The sequence below is a fragment of the Pagrus pagrus genome, assembly GCF_965226575.1.
Source record: "Pagrus pagrus genome assembly, chromosome: 6".
NCBI classification, from domain to species: domain Eukaryota; kingdom Metazoa; phylum Chordata; class Actinopteri; order Spariformes; family Sparidae; genus Pagrus; species Pagrus pagrus.
The window spans coordinates 5,446,989-5,470,322 of NC_140190.1; the positions used below are offsets into that span (position 1 = coordinate 5,446,989).

At 40.7% G+C, this 23,334-nt stretch overlaps 1 protein-coding gene across 1 annotated transcript; it reads right to left on the minus strand.

Moving 5' to 3' along the window:
* Positions 1–16,331: 16,331 nt before the first annotated feature.
* Positions 16,332–18,643, minus strand: sox14 (SRY-box transcription factor 14). Its single transcript, XM_084354051.1, has one exon. It carries the CDS (start codon positions 18,006–18,008, stop codon positions 17,292–17,294), a length of 717 nt encoding a protein of 238 aa, XP_084210177.1. The 5' UTR covers positions 18,009–18,643; the 3' UTR covers positions 16,332–17,291.
* Positions 18,644–23,334: the final 4,691 nt, after the last annotated feature.

The window sequence follows — 23,334 nt, forward strand, 5'->3', positions numbered from 1 at the left end:
ACCGGGATACCATTTCACCTCACGAATCGATTAGAACAAAGAGACGTTCTGAAGGTTGCACAGAAAAGCCGCACTGAAAAACATTCAGCTGCCCGTCTGCTTTCCCCGCTTCCTTTTTAATGCCCCACATTTCCTTCAAAACCCATCAAAACGACTTTCAGAAAAATGCAGTATCACTTGTTCTGTGATCACGCTAATCTGAACGCTTTAGCAGATTGAGAGCTTCGAGTGCTGAAAGCAAAGGCAACTCAATCTCAGAATTTTAAAAGGCTTTTTTTTCTTCTTTTTTTTTTGCCTCATACAGCCTGCAGCCAAATGGCACTTGTGTTCTGACACGGCACATAAACACACACAAAAGAAGTTATTAGCGTAGATGCAAATCAAATTACTAGCAGTGTAAACTGCTATTCCTCCCTGCACTTGGGCCTGTAATTACTCTGGCTTATAGGACTATAATGAATGCTAATGACACACTACTGCAAGGCCATCAGCCTCACACTTGTGTGAGGTTGGGTGATTTTCACTTAAGTTATGAAAGCCCATTTTGGTTCCGTGTAGTTTTCCCTTCAGTCCATACTCGCTGCAAGATTAAAGAGAACACGAATTTCGAGCGAGGAACACTTGCCTGGAATGCGTTTCAAGAGCAAATCATTTAAAAATTAAAGGCCATAATTGGATGCATTCAACCATATCATATATAAAGCATATTTTTGCATTTCAAAAGGGATTACAAATTCAACCACACAATGAGTCCTTGTGGAAATGACAACAGTTGCACAAGCTTCATAACAAGAATCTGTCAGTGTTCCTCACTGAATGTAATTTCATAGAGCCAATATCCATTTTTTGCTGTTGGGAAATGTATACAAACAGATTACAGTATTTTTAACCACACGGTATAGATTGGCCTTGAAACTCGTGTGTTTCACCTTAAAAATACGGTCAGGATGTTTGGGTAAGACACATAACATCTACTGGCACAAACAAAATATGTTGAAATATTGGAAATTTCAGCAATAAGATTTCAAAACACAATTCATTGTGTTGTTTAAGAGACACAGTTGTGAACGCATATCAGGTCAAATTGCTGTATGTTGTCTTATAACCAGGAGCTTTCAAAAGCAGCTAGCAGCAGTTAGCAGCTAACTCAAAGAAGAAGAGCGGCAAATCGGGGATACAACGCACAGTTGAGAGGACCAGATCGACCACCGTATAACAGAGGGGGTAAATGATTTTTGTTGCCATGTCATGCCATCATTATTGTTTAGAAAGTGCCACCCACCTCGTATGTAAAATTTCACACTAAACAGCGACGCCATTGTTTAAGACATCAGGCTCTTCTTGCTGAATAACAGCATGCTACAAAGGCGCTGTAAAGAATGGTCCTCATTGTGGCGGTATTGCTCAATGTCTGTAAAAAGGGCAAGTGATGCAGGTGCTCCATCCACTAATGACAGTCGCAGTCAAGTTAACCGTCGCTCCATACAGTCATATAACAATTTTGTCATTTCTTATGGCTTTCCTTAGTCTTAAAATATTGTGTTCTCAAGAACTTTAGCACTTTTATAAAACCATATAAAACAATGCAGGTCACCAAATAAAGTTATAATAATGGGATATAAAGTAAATAATTGCACTGTGGTTCCCAACCCTTTTGACCCCTTAAAACATAGCAATGCCTACTTGTGACCCCTAACTATAGGTTGCAAACATATAATGTACCAGCTGCTTCCAGTTCCAACAAAGACTGATTTTACCTTATTTACCATGTTGTAGAAAGTGAGACTTCCATGTCCTTTCTGATTTCCAGCAGGTCTAGATACCGTATAAATTCTGTGAAAGTATCATGACGTTCGGTCCATGGTGGGCGGTGCCTGCTCAGGCCTGTGAGAGGGGACCAATCAGAGCAGATTGTTCCTTTTTCTTTGGGAGGGGGGCCTTAAAGAGATAGGCATAAAAGTATGAGACAGTATGAGAAAAATAATGTGTTTTTTTTACCATTAAGTCATGTAAACATCTTCTAGTAGACTCACAAAATAAAAGCGTGAACCTGAAAATGAGGTCGTAATAATTTTGAAATGAACATGGCCTTAGTAAGAATTATTACAAAACATAAAACATTCATTGTAATCATTCATCATTGTAACTGCTTTAATTCTTTAATGCAACATTTATACTATTTAAATAACTAAATTCAACATGTAATGAAATATATAAAATACATTAATATCTGTGACATATCCAAGGATCTAAGACCAGACCGTGTTCTTACTCAGCAAGTGTTTATGCCTAAACGGCACATTAGTTTATCTTATAGGCAGATTTAATAACACAGTACCACATGTCTTCACCTCACTCTGTTGAGAATATGCTTATTGAATGATATTATAGACTTACTGGCGTATCAGCTACAACCTCTGTAGATTTTTTTTCCCCACAAACAGAAGACCGAGCTGAAGCGCCCCATCGGCTGCCTGAATAAGGAATTTGTGATGACCTGAGCTAAAGGTCACCGGTGCAGAAGAAATGCTGCAGTAGAGAGAATCCAGGACAGCTAAAGTCTGTGTGGATGGCCAAGAGATAAGGACCGGGAGGAAGTGGAGAGGACAAGGAGCAAGTGAGCATTCTGCACCACTCTTTGCTAGTGGCACAAGCATCCGGAGGGCAACTGTGAGCTTACCAGTAACTTAGTATAATGTTGCTAAGAGGGATGAGGATAGCAGTGACTGGTCGGAGAAAAGGATGAGTTCTCTGGGCCGGGTGAAATAAATCTGTGGCGCACTGTTTAACAAAAAAGCTACACAATAATGGACTAATAGACCCAAACAGTTACAAATACATGCTGTGTTCCACCACAAAAAGATTACCTGAAGCAAACACATGGATAGAAAGAAAGTGCAACATTCAACCCAGAAATGCAACTGAGTGCAGTTGAGTTTTAAGTAATACACAATCTAAATTATCCAGAATCGGAACCTAATTTTTAAATACTCTGATTTGTAGTATTGTTGCTCATCACATTCAAGGATTAGTTCAACATTTTGGGAAATACAGTTATTTGTGACTAGTTAGATGAGAAGATTGATATATTCTGTCATTTCTGTACGCTAAATTTGAAACTACAGACATTAGCTGGTTGGCCTAGCTTAGCATAAATGTGAAAAAAACACCACCACCTAGGCGTAACAACTCCATATTGTGTCATGCTAAGGTAAGCTAACTGGCTGTTGCTCTATATTTACTGTACAGATGTAGAAGGGGTGTAAATTTATACACTACATAGCCTTAAAGACATGCAAACTAGGTTAGCTTGATGTTGTATAGCGCTCACATATCATACTGTGTCTTGTTCTTTTTGTTTACCTTTTTATGTATTTATTTTAACATGCTTGTGCGACCAACGCCAATGGTCGTGAAAGCAATCCTTTCAAGCCTGCGACTTCAATCACAGCAGGAGTGAAGCTGCAGCCTGAGATGAGTGTCTGTTGACCAGAGCAGCGCTGAACACTCATGGTATGAACATCTAAAAGTTGTCCTGAGGTTTTATTTTTTTGAGGTCTTACACAAGATTGCACAATTGTAGCTCTGTCCACATCGTTGTAGGAAAAGAGTTACAACAGGTGACGGCACAATGTACGATGCAACATGGCTGCTGCAACAGTAGAGAGGGTCAACAAAATACTGAATACAGATGCTTCAGATTTTTTATTTTTAATCAGTGACCATCTGAATGCCATAACCTGCATTAACATTTTAAATACATTTCAAGCATATTTACAGGGTCACAAGATAAATTTATTGACATTTTTCAAAACACAAGGGTTTGACTCAGTGTTGATGATGAATTGACTCACGCCCTGGGGAGTGAAGCTGCTGTGTAGTCTGGTGGTACGGCAGCTGATCTTCTCTATATTTTTTATGATCCCAAAAAGAAGATTGATGCTACTTTGTCAAGGTTACTATAAGGGTAAATAATTCTAATTCCTCCGGTAAGATTTTGTAGTTGTAGCTATGGGAAAGTAAATAAAAAGGGTTTCAAAAATGTTGTTGATGAATTGACGAGTCTCGCGGCCTGGGGAGTGAAGCTGCTGTGTAGTCTGGTGGTACGGCAGCTGATCTTCTCTATCTTTTTTGTGATCCCAGAGAGAAGATTGATGCTACTATGTAAAGGTTATCATGAGGTTAAATAATTCTAATTCTGCCGGTAAGATTTTGCAGTAGTAGCTATGGAAAAGTTTATAAAACGAATGACCTCCCACTGAGTCTTAAGTAAATTCATCCATAGGTCCATAGGTGTTGCTTCCAGGCTAAGGATTCAGTGGGTAAATGATGGATACAGCAAACCACAGTGAAGTAGAATTTATGTTGCAACTCTTAACCAAAACCCTTGTACGTCCAAAATATTAGAGTATAATTTGGAATTGCATCTATCTTTGTAACATTTTGACTAACCTTTTGTTTATACATAACAAAATTCAAGTTGGTCAGTTAAGTTCATGCATGTCGTCACGCTTACGAGCAGTTTATGGTTGTGTCCCAACCACAGCAGAGATGTTGTTGTTCAAGGTTAACTGTTTTGTTTAATTGAGTCTTTGCAGAAATGGAAAAATTACGCTAGTCAGAGAGGTGTGATGCTATTAGGCTCATGACGGCTGGTGCTTTTCTGTGTAACTCTGTTACCTGATGAACAATGGAAGTGCTCAGTACATGGAAATAAATATAGTTTCAGTTTCAAGTCCTTGCTCAGGTGGTTATGAAAGCAGAGAAAGAGACTGATTAAAATGAAACATCAGGGTGAAAATGGCAGGATGAGTGTCGGACTAAGTAATTACCACCTGATGTTGTGCACCTTCACTTTGTAACAGTGTCACTTTTACTGGCTGTTCCAAAAGAATATTGAAAACAATTTAAATTTCAGCTCTTTTGGAGTGATGATACAACATTTAGCAAAAAAAATGAACAGCAGAGGACAGTAGCATCAGCACATCTCCTCCATCGCTGCTGAGCTTTCAGACCTCAGCGGACAAAGCCACCGGAGTAAATCTCAGATCAAACAACATGCTGAAAAGTTGGATCTCAAAATAAATAGCCGGCGTCAAAGGGGCTGCGGGTAGGAAAGGGAAGAGAAGATTGTCTCAAATGAAAGACACCCCATTGAAATCCTATTGAGCTATTTTCAGTGAGGCCCAAAAAGAAGCGAGAGAAAAGAGTGCACTGGTAAAGGTCAGCGTGAACCCAGATCATAGGACCTGAAACATGGCACAAAGATAAAGGGCGCTGTGAGAAATATATCAATTACGTCTTGACATTTTCCAGAGAGACAAAAGAGGCCCGTATAATACCCCACAATGATGCTGTGGCCACTGCAGCTTCTTTAAAAAGTCACCAACACTTTGGGCTGGGCTGCTGCATCCCTACTGTACATTTAAAAATGTCCAAGTGCAAAGCAAGAATTTTAAAAGAGTTAATATCTTCAGCTTCATATCAGAAATTTGCAATACGAGTAAAAATATCACAGTAGCACAGGATGATTTTTTTTTGCCATTAACCTAAAATGTTGTATCTAACCTGGCTGTGAATTCAGATTATTTGGCCCGTTTCATTTCAAAGAGCAAGTCTGAGCCTCGGCTTTATGCGCATAGAATCTCAAACGTTTTTTTTTTTTTACATTCATTACATTCTCATGGTAGTCCTGCAAGTTGCTCATCCCCGACCCCTGAAGCTCGAGTCACTGCAAGTTCAGCTGGAGCACTTCAGAGTGTTTGTCACGTGGTCGGGGAAGCAGCTCACATTAGGCGGCGGCGGCGTGAAGACAAGTGCCAAAGACGAGGGGTCGCTCTCTATACGCTCTGTCACACAAAAATACATCACTGTACAGTTTAAAACATTTAGTGTTCATGACAAATGCAGTGGCAGTGACATTGCTTGATTTTATTTAATGTACTTTAACAGACACGGTATCATCTGGTCTTAAGCTATCAAATGCTCAATATGTAAGAATTGGCCACCTCAAATTCATCCTCGCTATTAGCTAGCTAGCACAGTTAGCTGTGCAGCTAGTGGTCCACACTGAAGTAAGTCAACTGGGACGTCTGATCCAGCCTTAAGAATGTAAATCTGACTACGAGGAACAGGCCAGTTGTGATTTAGGCCTCATATCCTTACCAGGAGTCTCTCCAAACCTTGACCCGTTACACAAGTTCACAACATTTTTACTGTTTTGTTAATGTTGTGTTCCTCTCTTCTTAGTTGCACAGTGCAGTATCCAGGAGCGGAGGGCAGGTGCCCACACGGCCCAGTTGATTATCCAGCCTTGGTTGCATTCAAGGTGTTGTGAAGAGTTGATGGCGGTTATGTTGATTTTGAGGGGAAACTGCTCATTTGCACCCAGAATACCTTTTCTGGACACATTACACTGAAGTGCATTCAACATTTCTGTCTTTCTGTTGGTGGTGTTGGCTTGCTCGTTGGTTTATTGTGTGCGTTTCCAGTCCTTCAGTGTCCTCTTCATTTCTTTGGTGCTGGAGACACCAATGTTGCATCTCATCACACCACTCTTGAAATATTCTTACAGTGATTCCTCACATTGCGGCCAGTAGGCTGCATATTTCTGTTCATCAATTCGTCACACATAACATTTATGATCTCATTTTGACAAAACATGCTGCAATTATGTCCCTCACCGATGCGAGTGTCACACTGGATTTTTCGGTGATCGTCCCAGATGAGTTCTGCTTTATTTAAAGGAGGGGACATGTTTACTATCATCAGCAACATCCTCATTTCAAAATTAGATTGTTTTTTGGTTTGTTTTCTTTGTTATATCAGACTATCGGTAAATTTACCAAGGTTAAAGGGGCTCTGTGTAACAATTAGAAGCAGTTAACATGTGTCGATCGCTCTTTTATTGGCCACATTGTAGCATGTCTTGAAAAATTAGACCTAGCAACAGTAGCTAATGTTAGTCTAGAAGTGGAGTCCGCTAACACAAACTAACAACTGGCGTCCGGCACAACGCAGACGATCCACAGAGCCCCTTTAAGTTAGAATCTGACATTAAAAAATACCTCACCTGACTAAAGTAAATCAGCAGTGATTGAGTAATGTAAATACTCAGTGGAACCAGATCCTCTGAGTCATCTCATGGCCTTAGGGCGACGGTATGACTGCATTCATTGACACGTGAAGGAACCGCCACTAAGATAATTACGTGTCCCAGCCTTCCTCAGCAACGTCGCAGTTAACATAAAGCTTCGTGATACGATGATCTGGTCTCCAAAAAACAATGTAACAATTGAAACAATGTGAAAATTAACCAAGGCTCTTGTATGAAGCTCACTATCATGTCAGGTACTGGGGAGGCACCTGAATGTTACATTATTCAACAATACAGCGAATCAAGCCTCTCTACAAGGCTGATATCTCATTCATCTGCTGCTCCGCGCTTCCTCAAGTATTTGCTGGCGTAATTAGTTGGCATAATCAACACTGTACTGCTTTGTGGTGATAACGGCGCCGTACAGTGCACATCGTTCTGCGTTGCTGTAGACTGAATGGAGAGCGAAGAGAGCACCTCTCATTCAGACTCTTGTTCCCGAGCCAAGGTAAATCAATACAGCGAACCAAAAGATTACCGCTCCGCTCGCCTACAAGGTTTTTCCTTGCAAATGATCTAAATAGCATGCAAATACAGGCCTAATATGTTGAAGAATTATCAATGGATGACTTAAGAACAACCGATGTGAGGCACTCAAGGCTGTTCCTTTGCATTCGTCAGACACTGCAGCTGCTCAGTTCAGGGTGTGTTAGGCCTTGACAACTTGTATTCATCGGGACTTACCATATCAGAACATGTACAGTGCCATAGAGAGGGTAAGTGATAACAGCTCCATTTATCTGTGGATTATTTTATTCTTTATTTCAGCCTCATGTTGCAGAATGAAAGGCACATGTATATAAGTTAGGTTCATATATTACTGAATAGTTTCTTAATTACTTTGTGGTGGCAAACATAATTGCTGCTTTGATAATTGAGAGGCAACATTGAGTCTATGCTGTGACATCTATGTTTGAAGATCGTGGTTTCTGTTTAATGTTAACGGACACGTTGTGTCTTGTCCTTCAAGTCACTGAAGACTTTTTGTGCTAATAAACCGAGATCATCATCTTCTTTTAAGCAAAACTCAGTGAAGTGAAGGCATAAACAAAATCATAGAGAAGTTTACTAACTGTGTTCAGTGTCAAACTTTCTTTCGACTTGATAAGTACTTTAAACTTTTTTTTCCTTTAAAAAAATATTTATTATACAAACTAGTTGCGGATACATATTTTCTAGGAGACGGGAAATGAAAGGTTTCGCACCTCATAATAGACTCAGGGCGCTGTTCGATAATTGACAACTTTTATATATTTACAAATGTTTTGTTCACATAAGACTAGGGGTTGATACAGTGTGACATTTTCACAGTACAATATCAAGGATTCACGGCTAAATATTACACAATTCATTCACAACAATCATTGTTATCATTATTATAAGCTGCAGTGACCCTTGAAGGAATGAAAAATGGATGTTTTATAATATTCACAAAATAGTACATGCTGACAGACACAAAACTTGATATAAACTTTAAATAGTATATTCTTAATATCAATAATACAGCAGAATTGAATACTGTACATAAGCAAATGTGCATGCTACAATTTTCATACCACAGCATACCTTAAGACCGGTATATCACTGAAGCGCTACAGGAGACTATATACATGTTGCAAAACAGCTGCAACTGTGGCCACAAACACTAAGTACAAGATGCTAAATGCACACATGCATATGGGTGCATTCGTAAATCCGATCGGACACACTCTCTGCACGAATGTACGAACAGGTCATTTGTAGCATCGGTTAGCAGTTAAGCAGTTAACATCAATGACGTGAGCCAGTTTTACTGTTTCATCTGTGATAAACCCACAACTAAGCTAAAAGCTAAATTAGCTAAATATGTCTGCTCGACTAATGTAACGTTAGCTTAACAGTGTTAACATTTCAACATATCAACAGCGACCGATAGCCTTCTTCAAAGCTTCTGAGCTAGCTAAGCATTGAATTATTTTGGCTTATTCAGCCATTAGCCAACGGTTGCTACATTTAGCTAGGATGACCATTTCAGATGTGGTGCTCTGAATAACTAAAAGGAACAGTCCTGTTTGCACCCTACAAATACATAGCCGTACTTGCTAATATTTGCTAACATTAGCAAACATTAGCCCTCATTAGCTAAATAAATAAAGTTGAGAAAGAGTATATTAAATTAAACAAAGAAGGGTTTTCTTGCTCACTGATTGAACTTTTCACTTGTATGTACGTGTCATGACAAAGTCTCACTTTAAAACAGATCCTTGGAATGAACTGAGAGGCTGCATGTACTAAAATAAATGATAAACCACAGAGTGAAAGATCTCACTTGAATTTCTCCAGTATTTTAACTTCCCTACATGTGCTCCCATTAAAACGTCCAATTGTTTTTGGATTATTTTGTCAAACAAGTAGCTGAAACTTGGATTAAATAACTTTTTTTAATCGAGAAAATGAAAGATATGCTAGTCAACTACCCCACATCCCTTCAAGAAATAGAGATTAATTTGAAGGTAATCATAAGTGTGAAAATTGCTGTTATCTTCTCACTATTCCTTTGACTGCTAACGGCCTGTCTGGCTCTGAAGTCGTCCCGGTAATAAATATTCATATACCTTTCAGGGTCTTTTGTTATGTTGACTACCTTCCATCAGTCTGATCTGTTGTGGCAAGAGAAAAAACACAAATGGAGAAAATAAATTAAGCAAAAAAAAAAAAATCTTAAGTAAATATATAAATAATAATGACAATGAGTGAACGAGGGGGGAAATGTGGAACATCAAAGGCTCCTCTATCTCTGCAGCATGTAAACAGTGCGTGCCTTCAGTGAGTGGAAGAGCCCTTTTTAATGATGCCATGGAAGATTGCCACATCGACAAGCATCCTGTAATAAATAAAATTAACAAACATTTCTGTAGGGTCTTTTCAAAGGGAAAGAGAGCCCAATGTTTTTTTTTCAGATAAGTGGTCTATACATCCCCTGCTCCTTCCTGATTAGTCTAATCCAGTGAGAAGTGCGTGCAGGGTTTTGATTGAGTCAGCCGTCGAGGACCCCGAGGGGAACCCTCCTGATAAGTGCCTTTACCTTTCACCTCCAGAACCCCACGCACGTCGCTTCGCCATATCCCACTCCCTCTAATCTCATTTGGCCCAGGAAGACATGCTCAGGCACAAGAAGCTACGATTAGCATCCTCTTTACCAAGGGATTCCACGGGCTTGGACTGCCAGTGCTGCCCTCAACCTGAGTCGCTGAAGGCACTAAATCATCCAGGTAGTTCTGTGTGTGTGTTGAGTGTGTGTGTGTGTGTGTGTGTGTGTGTGTGGAGTGTGTGTGTGTGTCTACTTCTGCATTCACCCTGCATAGGTGTGTGTTTGTCAACTTGATATCAGAAGGTGTGTGTATCCTCTGTTTACCTTCCTCGTAGTATTTCAGCTTAAAAATGTTCAAGATTGGCAGTTTTTTTTTTTGCAAAAACTCCTTTATGTTATGATCCGGCTGCAGCGTCAGGGCCGGAGCGGAGTTTTTTTTGGACGACTGATGTCATGGGTCCAAAAACACACACCCGACCCCAGAGAGCAAAGACATGTTGACGTGGCAACGACCGAGCTTTGTAACAAACTCGTATTTTCTAGGTGTTTTAAAGATTTTTTGAAAAATGTATTTATTCAAGTCCTTTTCATTTTAATTCATTTGGTCAAAAAGTCACATCCTGAGTCAGAATCCGCCTGAAAAAAGTCCTCTTGAGGTCATTAAACAGAAATATTACCAGGCCCGTGACCTCCATGTCTTCAGTGTTAGCTACGGGCCCTGCGCATTGGGTCCAATAACATTAAAGTGTGAGTGTGAGACAGAGTTTACATGGTGATGAACTTCTGCACTCAAGTTTGAACATATCTGATTAGACCCATCTCTCTATCCAGCACTCCCCACACCATCATTGTATTTGATGTTGTTGTGATACGTCATAGTTCAGTGTGTTTTTCCAACAGGGGATTTTGTCGAGATTTGTTTCACAGATTGTTGCGTTTAAGAAGCAGCCTGTGATTAAAGAAAGGAAGAGTCGTGTAAGCGCATGAGCTCATACAAGTTTCTCGATGATCATAACGCTTCTGTACCAGAAACGTGTGAAGACATCACACATCACATCCCGGAGGTGACCAGGAGATCATCGCCCCCCTAGATATTTTTAAACTATACGTTGCATCAGATGAAAAATAAATCAGAGCAATGAAATTTCTGAGTAAAGCAACTTTATTTTTGAATGTACGGATAAATGTATCACGGTCGGTGGTCGTGAAGTCTTGTATCACACTTGCAACCTTAAACTGGACTCTCAATAACCTTTGAGCTCCTTGAGCAGATTTCAGAACTCATAAAATGAACACTGCGTATCTTCAGTTGCATCACAGGCCCAGTTTAGATCATTAGCTTTTTTTTTAAGAGGGAGAAATGTAGTTTTATCCTGAAGAAATTAACACAATATGGAATCCAAACTGAATATGAGCAGGTCTGCAGGACTGGTGAATCTAATATGACAAAAAAATTAGCTCTACACGGCCGAGAAGCTTAAAATTATTGTATGACTTAATAAAATAAGGTTAATTTAAAAGCATTTTTGTGGTGAGAATTTTGAATATTTTTTAAATTAAGGACACAAATGCTGCAGAAGTCTTCAGTATATAAATAACTGGACTCCTCAAGTAGCATCTTGGGGTATTAATGAGCACACAAACTCATCCATCCACACGATTTGATGTATGGAAAGTTTATGCCGCATGAAAAATTCAAATTCAAAGACACAGCACAATAACTCAAAAAGTAGCCGTATGAAATGGAGCACACACACCCGTGCACAAACGCACACGCAACCCACACCTGACTGTAAATTATGACACGCTGTTTTTAATGTATGGAAGGTGTCTGAGCAGGCAGGACATGCATAGTAATAAATATGCATGAGGAAATCAAGGCAGACTGATAAGTGGCCTGCGAGCGTGCGGTCACTTGTTGGAGGAGGCTCAGCAGCTCTGAATCAGCAGCTTCTGCTGTCAATAAATTTAAAAGACTACGAGCACACACAAAAAAAAGTAGGGCTGCATAATGAGGCAACTAGCATCACAGCCTCGCGTGGAGAAAAAAATGTTAATCTCTGCTAAATGCGTGAGACATGTAGGATATGTGGTGAGAGCAGCAGCTCCCCAACCGAGGGGTCAGGACGACTGCAAGGGTTCATGGGATAAATCAGAGAGGCTGCGAGATGCTGAGATAAGAACAAGCTGAGTGTTTAGTCCTGCTGCACAACATTATGTTTTATTCTGCCTTTTTTTTTTAATGTAACCTGAAGTGATTATTTTCTGACCTTCAGATAAACAGTACGAGCAGATAAAACCACTCTGAGGTGGGACTGAGCACACTGACACATGCAGCGTGTGAGAGAGACACAAGTGGACATTAGCTTAATGTTGAGGGGTTGTTAGATAAAAAAAGGTGGGAACAGTTAGTTTAGAGGACGCGAGTGTTTCTGTCAAATCAACCATCACTCATCAGTGTTTCCCTTCGGCTTCAGTGAGAAATGGAAAGCATGATTTTCTTTTTTTTTCCAAGATTGTGACAAAGAAATTGCAAAATAAAAATCAAAGTGTGCAGAACTTCTTCATGTTAGAGTATATTTGTATATTAAATAAAATGTGATGTATGTCTTTAATTATAAACCTGCCTGACTGGATAAATAAAACATTTTAAAAAAAGATTGGTGGTAATTTATTGAAATTGTCACTAAAATGTTCAGGAATTTAACTATTTAAATATTTAAGAAGTCTGCAGGACGTGTGATCAGTCTGAGCACTTTAACTGAAAAGCATTAGTTGCATGGTAAAGTATAATTATAGTGTTAAACCATGTGAATATGATGAGGTGAGTAACAGGCCTACAGGACGTGTTGATGAGCGGCCCCGGGGCTGAATATCATCAGCATCAGCACCACACACATCAGACCCTTCAGGGTTCAAGGCCCCTGAGTGAAAAGCTGCAGGGAAAGTTTCCACATTGCAAAAACTCGAGCAGAACAAGAAGTTAACGAACACGAACGAGAGCGAGCTGGATTGTTTCATGGGAACAGAGTGCAGGGGGAACTTTTTACGCGCGTAAAAATGGAGCTGATGGATGCGAGTGTTTCCAAAGCGAGCCGTGTAATAGATGCGCTTTCTTCCATATCTGCATCCGATGAACTCCAGAGGATTGACCATATAGGTGGCAGGAGTGTGTGCGTGCCCTATAAATAAAATAAAATGAAATTTAAAAAAAGAGAGAGAGGGAGAGAGAGAGACATGCAGTGTCTTTATATGTGTCGGGAGGAATAAAGTCTTGGTGTAAATCACTTTTCCGTCTGGCACAGCACATTAAACAACCGTGGCGTGATTCCTTTTCTCTCAGCTCATCCGTTCCCTTTCTTCTTTATCAGCTCGTTCACGATTTCATTTCTTTCAAATGAGAATTCAGGGACCCCCAAATTCAAGCCCCCGCGTCTTCAAACAACACAACTGTACGTTTTTTTTTTTTTTTTTTACTTTTTCCCCCGTCAAAATGGTATCCCAGATTCAATTTTAGATAGACCAGGATTTAGCCAGTGATGATTTCTTTTTTTTTTCTTTCTTCCTTTTTTTTTGGTCTTTCGGAGACAATATTTAATATGCTGAAATGAGATCAGTTTTTATCCCCCCCAAAAATAATTTCTCAATATATATTTGTGTCAAATCTCGCGTTGACACGCGACAGATTGGAGGCATCTTTGATAAGCGAGCCGGGTGTTTTGGCGTTTAATCGTTCCAGGAGAAATAACAGCATCACCCTCTTCATCATCATCCTCATCATCATCATCATCATCAATAGTATTTTTTTTTTCTCCTCGAGGCTTTTTTGATTTTTTTAGCAAATTAGTGCGCCTTAACACAAAACCCACATTCTCAACAGCCACTTATCAAACTCCATTTGCTGCAGATGATTTCAGGGTGACATTAAAAGACAATAATGTAAATGACCCATGGCTTTTAATTAAAAAAAGAAAAAAAACGTCTTGTCCTCCCTCCTCCTCCTCCTCCTCCTCCTCCTTCTTCTTCTTCTGCTATTTTTGTTTCATCTGTTTTATATTTTTTTCTTACTTTAAGTGTAGTGGAGGAAGAAGAAGAAGAAGAAGAAGGAGCTGCTCTGCTCGGTGTGTCCTCCCCTCCTCTCCTCCTCCTCCTCCTCCTTCCTCCTCCTCCCTCCTCGTTGACTTTTATCACCAAATGAAGCATATAAATGACCTGAAAGCGGCGGCTGTCGCGTTAAATTAAATAAAATAAAGAACAATTATCCTCTCCTTTTTCTTCTGATCTCGCTCTGAAAAGGAGTCCTGGAGAGATAAGGGGCCAGATTGAATTCTCTCTCTGTTGTGCTCCAATAAAAAAGAAAACGTAACAAAAAAAAAAAAAAAAAAAGGAGGGGAAGAGTTAAAAGAGAGATTTAAAACCCAGCCTATAATTTCCAAATCATAATTTCCCCCCCTCTCCCTCCCATTATACACCTCTCTCTCACACACACACACGCCGTTTTTATCGTCCGGGGTTATTATTTATTTCAGGGCGTTGTTGTAACCACACTCAATTTCCGTGACTAAGTTGGATAATTACAGGTGGCGCAGTGAGTGAGTGAGTCGGCACAACTTGAAACGGCTTTAATATAATAGCGGAGGGATATTAAAAACAATAGTCAGACGTATGTAACGAAGGTTATTCGCCTCATTTTCATCATGTAATAAAATAAATATATCCGCGTCTCCTCCTGAAAGTAATTATAACTGTCTCATTTCCAGAAGTTGAATGCTTCAGGGGGGGTTTGATGTAAAAACTTCACATTCGGTTCAATGAAGTATCACCCCTAATTTACAGCCGCAGATAAGAGACTAAAGTCTGTCATAAAAAAATCTGCACGTCCTCTTCCTCCCTCCCTCCTCCTCCTCCTCCTCTTCCTCCCCAGGATTGAATTGCACCTTGGGCAATAGTGCAAGAATCGTGAATCTTAACTTCTCCCCAGCATATGTTCCTGGCAGATAAGTAAACAATTTGGATGTTGGAATGATTTTTTTTTTTTTTTTTAATTAATTAATACTACAGTCGCCCCCTAATAGGAAGGGGTTTGTATCCTACACACACACACACACACACACACACACTCCGTCTCCGTGCGTAAATCCTCCTCTCCATGCGCTGGATCCACATTTTAAATGTCTTCCCTCTAATGAGAGTCAGAGCGATCGTTCACAAGTTTAGACACGTTTAAACACGTGTGAGTGACTTGGTGGTAATAGGCTTTAGTGGCTGGTTTTTGGCTGCAGCACCTTTTCCTTTTCTTTTCTTTCGTTGCAAAGTAAACACACACGCAGGGATTTAAAAAAAAAAAAAAAAAACCGCACTACAGTCAAGTGGTGGGCTGCTTTACAGCCGAGCCAGTGAGTTACAACAAGAGAGGAGAAAGGAGAGAGAAGAAGAAAAAAAGCCATCACCCCACATTCGCATTCAGTTTGTTCCATTAGTTAAACCTATAATTAAGCAGAAGGCTCTCCTCCTTGAAGTGATTAAGCAGTCAGACGAGTCGGACAGGCGGAATCCCTCCAGGGAGGCCTCTCCTGAACTGTCAAACATCAAAAAAGATCACAACCGGTTCATCCCAGTGTCACGTAAACACCTCACCGGAGCTGCAGCGGCCCGTGAACACGTCTCAAACCTGTTTCCAAACTATTTAAAAAAAAAAGTAAAAGGTCGCAGCGCTGAGCCAAAAGGAGGAGGAGGTTTTTTTTTTTTTTAAATAAAAGCCTTGTTGAGGAGTTTGACAGCTTCACACGCGAGAGGATCGATCAGGGAAAAAGAGGATTGATTTTGGTGTTATTGTTCTAAAGTGTTCAGCCTATCAGGAGTATTGATCCGTTTGGGGGTCAAGTTGGGTCTAACGTGCGTAATTCTCACTTTTGTTGCATTTAAGTTTCGCTTCTGGTGAATTATTATTTCCAACATTTATTATTTTAATTTGTAGTATTTTTTAAACATTTTTTTAAATTAGGGCCTTTTATTCTGGAAAGGTTTAACTTCCCCGCAGCACAATATTTCTCTATCTGCGCCATCTCGAGCCCCCAGTAACCTCCCAAAATACAGCAACATTGATAGCGTTGAAGACAGATTGTCTTTATTCGAAATGTCTTTGTTCAGCAGTTGAACAAAGAGCAGGAGGTATCAACCTTCTAGATACATTATCCTTTCCATAACATGACAGATTTTTAAAATTACCATCTTAGATGATAATACACATGTAACTCCTTGAATTCAAATAGAAGTTATCCTCAATAAAAAAATAAACCAAAATTAACAAAACAAAGAAGGAAATCAAAAATAAAATAAGAAATGACGCGTGTGACTATATCAGCACTGAACCACAGGGGAAGAAAAGGAAAACAAAAGCAAAATAAAAACATTTGGATGTTAAATGACTGGTGTGTTTTCTTTTTCTTCTTCGTGTTGTCATCTTAAATAGATCGTCTCGTTTTATGTGCCAGTTTTTGATAAATATAAACAATATGACCCGTATATAATCCAGCCTAGAGGTCCTGATTTTGACCCTATCCAAACATCATTAAAAAATTACGAGTGCCAAAAACAAAATTTAAAAAATGTCGACTACTTCGGCCTATACAGGAAAGAAGACTGCTTAATTGTGCAAGCCAAATGTTTTTCCAAAATAAAAGAAGTAACCCTATCAATAATCAACACAAAAATCAGCATATCAGCATTGAAATGTACACAATAAATAAAGTTAAAGGCCTCCCTTTTTCTGGTTGCCATAAACGTTATAACATTTACATTTCTTACAGTTCACAGGGCACCGTCCTTTACACCACATCCAGCTCCTCTGCTCGACTCACGAACTTGTTGGATTTCTGGAAAAGTTTTTCTTTTTTTTTTTTCTCTTTTTTGTGTTTGTTTGTTTTTTTGCCATAACAAGTCCAAAGGCGAGTTAATACTGTTCATGCCTTTATAATGGGGCGCGCTGTCCATAATATATTTACATGCATTTTCAGTATTCAAGTGAATTTTAAAAAAAAGAAAAGAAAAAAAGAGTCTTGAGGGTTACATGGCAGCGGCATGTGCGGATGAATATGGGTCTATCCCAGTCTTGGTCATACCTGGAAAAAGTATGTAGGCCACCGGGGGCTGTAAACTTGACGTTGACCAGGCTGTGCAGTTACACGGGACGACATAGCCCGGGTTCGTGGGCGACGGGTGGGTGTGGGTGTGCTGACTGGGACACCCGAGGGTGCCGAACGCACCGTTCTGGTATCCCAACGAGGACGCGTACGGCAAAGTGCTGGTGCTCAACCCGTGGGGCATCTCTGTCATCTTCTGGATGGCGCTGGAGCTGAACTGGCTCGGGTCGAGGAAGGAGTAAGGAGCGGACGTCGGCGGCAGAAACGCTCTGGCTTTGTCCGAGGGGCCCAAAAGAGAGTCCGCGGCCGAGACGGGAAGTCCCTTCAAGTGATCGGTGTCCCCGAGGTAAGGCAGCGGGAAAACGTACCTGTCCTTCTTGAGCAGGTTCTTGGGTTTGCGCCTGGGTCTGTACTTGTAGTCGGGGTGCTCCTTCATGTGCTGAGCCCGCAGCCTCTTGGCCTCGTCGATGTAAGGTCTCTTCTCAGACTCGGACAGCAGCTTCCACTCGGCGCCCAGTCTTTTGCTGATCTCCGAGTTGTGCATTTTGGGATTCTCCTGTGCCATTTTCCTCCTCTGGCCCCGGGACCAGACCATGAACGCGTTCATGGGTCTCTTGATGTGATCAGCTGGCTTTGACATCTTTCTTTTTTTTTTTTTTTTTTTTCTTTTTTAAAGAAAGTGTGCTTTTATCCCCAATGTTAACGACGAGGAAAAAGTTCTTATCGGGAGGGAAGGGAAACTATTCACCTGTCTTGATGCCTGATACCAGTCATGCCACGTCTGGGGATGTTTCTGAGCGGCGGAGAGCAGCAACAAATGAAAGAGAATAAAATTAAAAAAAATCCAGAGCCCGGTTCGCCTTTCTCCTCTTCTTCTTCTCCTTCTTATTTTTTTATTCTTCTTCCTCCCGAGTTAAAACACTGATGCGCGTTCGTTCAAGTCCAGTTACAACTCTCTTCGCAGACGCGCGTCGGGGCGATACAGGAGAGGAGGAAAAAATACATGCGAGATGCACACACGCGTAAAAAAAAAAAAAAATCCTCAAAGGTGAAAGCAATGTTCCGCAGTCAGGTTTCGCAGGAGTCGTAAAAAAGTGTTATTTTTTTTCTTCTTCCTCTTCTTCTTCTTCTTCTTCTTCTCCCTGCGACGCGCACTCTCCCCCTCTCGCTCTCTCTCCCTCTCTCTCTGAGGCTCGTCGGCAGGCACCTGGTTTGGAAATGAGCGGAAGAGCGTGAATACGAGCCAAAAGCGGTGAAGTTCAAAGGCTGGGCTGGTTTGGTTTCTGCACGCAATCTGACATAATCTGCAGGGCGTTCACTCACCAACCTGAGCGCCCAATCAGCACGAAGAGCGCCTATTATAATACCTTCGCACCCCCCCGCCAAAAAAAATATATATGTACATTACAACATAAACAAAGAGCGGGTGGTGGTAGTAAGGGAGGAGGAGGTGTGTGTGTGTGTTTGGAGGTGGGGGGGTAATACTCAGGATCCCTCCCTGATTCCATTTAATGTAATGAATCGCAACAAACACGGACCTTCAACCTCTTCCCCCAGTTAAAAACCTGACTCCAATCCACAGAGGTGACTGCACCCGCGCAACCAATTTACTGTACAGCTTCACACACGCAGGAATGTATGTGGAGGGCGCACCACCACCCCCCCAACCCCCCAAAAAATACAGATAGACGGGCCTTGATGGAGCTGTCATCCGTGCGCATTTCTTTTAAAGTCGTGAGGGAATGCGTTTTAATAATAATAATAATAATTTTAATTATAAGGACAAGAAGAAGAAGAAGAAGAGCCAAACATGGCTGCCCCTCTGCACCTACCAGGCTTGCTCAAGGACACTTCAGCAGGACTTTAACCCCCCACACACACACACCTGTTCTGGAAAGGCTTCAGCCGTGGTGATGAAAAACAAATGTAGTATTTAACTTTAGTTTTTCAGCACACGTGACCTCCTCTGAGCGTGTAACTCTTTACACAAAGTCACAATAACTGACCTTTGACACGAACACACGCGCTTTGAACGCTCGTGCCCTCCGCGTCGGACGTATGGAGAGCTCGAGCGCGTCGTGACAGAGTTACAAACAGCAGAGAAATGTTACATCAACTGCTAAACGTTTATAAAAAGCATCATTGTGAGAGCCCCCCCGTGATTGTTGCATTAGCTCACATCTATTTGACAGTGTGGTGTGTGTGCGTGTGTGTGTGTGCGTGTGTGTGTGTGTGTGTGTGTGTGTGTGTGTGTGTGTGTGTGTGTTTTTAAGGAGGCACCGAGCGATCGTTTTAAAATGCAAATTTCAATGAGGGGACCATTGCCTAATAGCCCTCGGGCTAATGTGCCTGATATATGATTCATTCAGCTGTGATTATTAAACGAAACGCATAAAACGACAGCTGATTTTTTTTTTTTTTTTTTCTCTCCTCTTCACGCCATCAGAGGCTGTGATTGGAGACACAACCTCAGGAGTCGTCTCTTGTTAGTTACACCGCTAAGTGGGCTGCATTTATTTAAGCTCGTCTATATAGCTGTGTGTATGTATGCGCGCGTGCACGTTCCCACGCGCGGATGTCGTGCACCACATATAGCATTTATCGCCTCATCTTTCAATGTGTATGTGTGTGTGTGCGTCCCAAATAGGCCACACACGCCACTTCAAAGATGATTTTAGTCTCATCACACACACACACACTGATGTCTCTTATGTGCTCACGTGACAATTAAATTAAATTAAAACACGTTTATGTACATTTACAGATCAGACATGTGAAGATGTCAACACGAGGATTTCTGGCTCAAATTTGCTTCATTTTTATTTTTATTGTGAGCGAACCAGGACAAAATGGAGTTGATTTTCCTCCCTGCCTGTGATATTTCCCATATTTCAGCACCATCTGCGTCTCTTTCTCACGCTCTCTCTCCCCGTCTCCCCGCACACGCATGCGTCGAGCGGCATTCCCTGTAACGAGAAGATTTCCATCATGTCTTTCTTTACAAACCCTGAAATTATCGTTAAAGAAATGCTCGTTTGGGGAGAAGAGAGAGAGAAAAAATCCTCCTAACCCCGACCTCCAGAACAATATGGCCCACAGCAGAGGACGCCCCCGACTTTTTTTCCTTTTTCCCCCCCCGAACACGAGCGCCGACCGGATGGATGCCTGCGAAGAGAAAACGCTCCCCCCAAAAAACCCTCTCCCTCAATCGGCGGGGCTATGATGTCCATCAGCAGCCGTGAGGTAGTATCCTGCATGTTCGGACTGTGTATTTCAGCCTATTTTTGAAGTTTTAAATTGTGTTATGCTATCTTTGACTGAGCAGCGTATATGCAATTTGACGCGCGGCGTTTAGGGCTGCTATACATGCGCCGGCTCAGGCTTCATTTCGAGATCAATGAATCAGATAACGGGGGAAATTATTTTAGGGGCTGAGCCTCCTACTCACGAGGGAGAAGTCAACTATGTTTTCTTATTCAAAAAACGGATTGTCTAATAAACGCACGCCTGAAAAGTTCCCTCGACAATTTAACGGGATAATGAGAAATGCAATAGGTTTTAATTTGTCAGGGATTGAGATGATTATTATTATTATTATTATTATTATTATTTCTCCCCATCGGCAGCTCCTCAAATATAATCGTGGCTGCATATGAGGGTCTAAATGTCTGAGATAATAAAAGGTGAAATTACAGTTTTTGTAAATAAAAATAGATTTTTAAAATGTGGGCTGCGCGTCACCGTGCGCAAACTTCTCTCCGTCTCCAAAACTTCCAGGCGTCTGGGAAAAAAATGTGAAGCGATTTGATTTGTCAGAACACACAAATCAGCCGAAACTAAATTTAGAAAGCGAAAAATAAGAGTAAAGAAAATAAGAATATAATATATATATATTCTGTGTGTGTGTGTGTTTGATTTATTTGGTGTGGTAAAGACAGTTGGAGTGACAGAAACGGGCGCGCCACAGCTGTCAACTAATAAAAAATAAATAAAATTGTGAAGTGTTGAAAGTTTATTTTAACCAATTACAACTCAGTATTACTAAGAGGCGCGCGCGCACGAGACCCCCACCGACCCACCCATCCACCCACCCACACACACACACACACACACACAAAACTCGGATTATCTAAGGACACATGTCCATCCATCTCGCCTTAAAAAGTGAATGGGGAGCGGCCTGACACACAGAGAGCCTATTAGCCAACTTGGGCTCCCGTGGAGAGCATTGAGGTAAGCTCCCCCACCGTAACTGTCCATGGTGCTGAAGCGGTAAGAGGTTTTCTTTACTGCACACTTGCGTCCTCCCTCAAAAAACTCTTAAAAGCCAGGGTTGACATTTCAATGCCTTTTATTGTATTTCCATCCTATTTAGTGATGGTTCTCTGTCAAAAAAAAATAAAAAAAATATTAGAAACTGAGACAACTCACATGGTCTACAACTTTCCTAACTTTTTTTTCTTTCTCCTCCAGCAGAATGTTTTTAAGCCTGTGCAGTGCCTGTGAAGGGCAGTTGAACCACATTTTGAACTAATGAATTATGGCACCTTAAATGCACATGTCTGCATGTCAGCCTCTTACATTAGCAGCACTATAACAACAGGCAGTGAGAGCACCTTGTTGTAAAAAGGTGATGGAAACATGTGCCCTCTGGCTGAAGGACCGTTCTGCAGGCAGCATTGTGCCGGCAATTAGCCAGAGCTTTTTTTTTACACTAATGCTCCAGTGGCTCCACAGACTGAACACTGCAGTCTAAACAACTGATTTTCTCAAATGACTGTGCGACACCTTCAGTTTGAACTAACTCCAACTGGAAAAAAATACGTGCACAATCACAGACAGACACAGTGTTCACTTGTTGTCATAATCACCAATTTGTACTTCCGATCTTAACTAAAACTTTTTAAAGGGCAGTATAATTGTAATTCACTGACTCCTGTCACGACACTGCTCACATTCCTCCACAATAAAATATTCTAACTGAGATTGGAGCCATTTAACAACTACGGTACATAACACAATCCTTTTTTCTACCATGTTTATAGAAAGAATTCGGTTCTTCCTCGTTTATATTTTCACGTCAAATATACTGAGTGTTCACGGTCAAGGCATTTGTCGCCAGTTTCGACTGGATTTGGCAAAAATGTCCCTGGAAATGGTACAAAAATGTAATTGTGAGCTTGAATTGTTGATAATTATACTTGAAACGTTGAATGAAAAGGCTACAGAAATAATTCCAAAAGTCAAATTCAGCACATAATACTGATGTTTTCATGCATTATCTGCTTATAAGTACCATTTATTGACAATGTGAGGCAATCAAAACAGCAGCCAGCAGTATGTGAGATGTATCCCCCACATGGGGTATATGTTACAAATACATATACATATATATCATATCTTTGTGGTGACAGTTTCTCGGTAACAAAGTAAAATCAGACTTGAATAAAATCTTTTGAAATGACTACACTTAAGCTGTTCTCGCTTATATTGTGCAACATTGGAGCAGAGCAGAAAAGAAAAAAATTAACAAAGGTTCAAGGCATCAGGTAATAATGAAAGGATAGGGGCAATACTTCAAAGACCACGAGGTGCACATCACACAATTATACAATACAATTAGGATTAAAGGGGCAGAAGAGATAACAGGAGATAGGGATAAATTATCACAAAAGGAAAGATGTGACTCTCTCCTGACCTTCATTAAGAGAGAGAAAAAAACTCATTTAGAGCCGGCCTGCTTTGCAGGGGGATTTGAGCCCTTTACATGAGACTGTGACTCACTAGATAAGATTTACGGAGTATAAATGAGAAGCTGAACGTCTGCCAAACAATAACAAAATATATTTTTAGAACAGAACAAATAGTGATACACAAATATATAAATCATAAAATTATTTTCAAAAAGACATGATTGTTATAGAACTGGACATATTTCAGCATTAGTTTCATGCCATACAGAGCGT

Bases quoted from the DNA above. Each gene is read 5' to 3' on its own strand.
- sox14 (XM_084354051.1), bottom strand. From the start codon at position 18,008: ATGTCAAAGCCAGCTGATCACATCAAGAGACCCATGAACGCGTTCATG.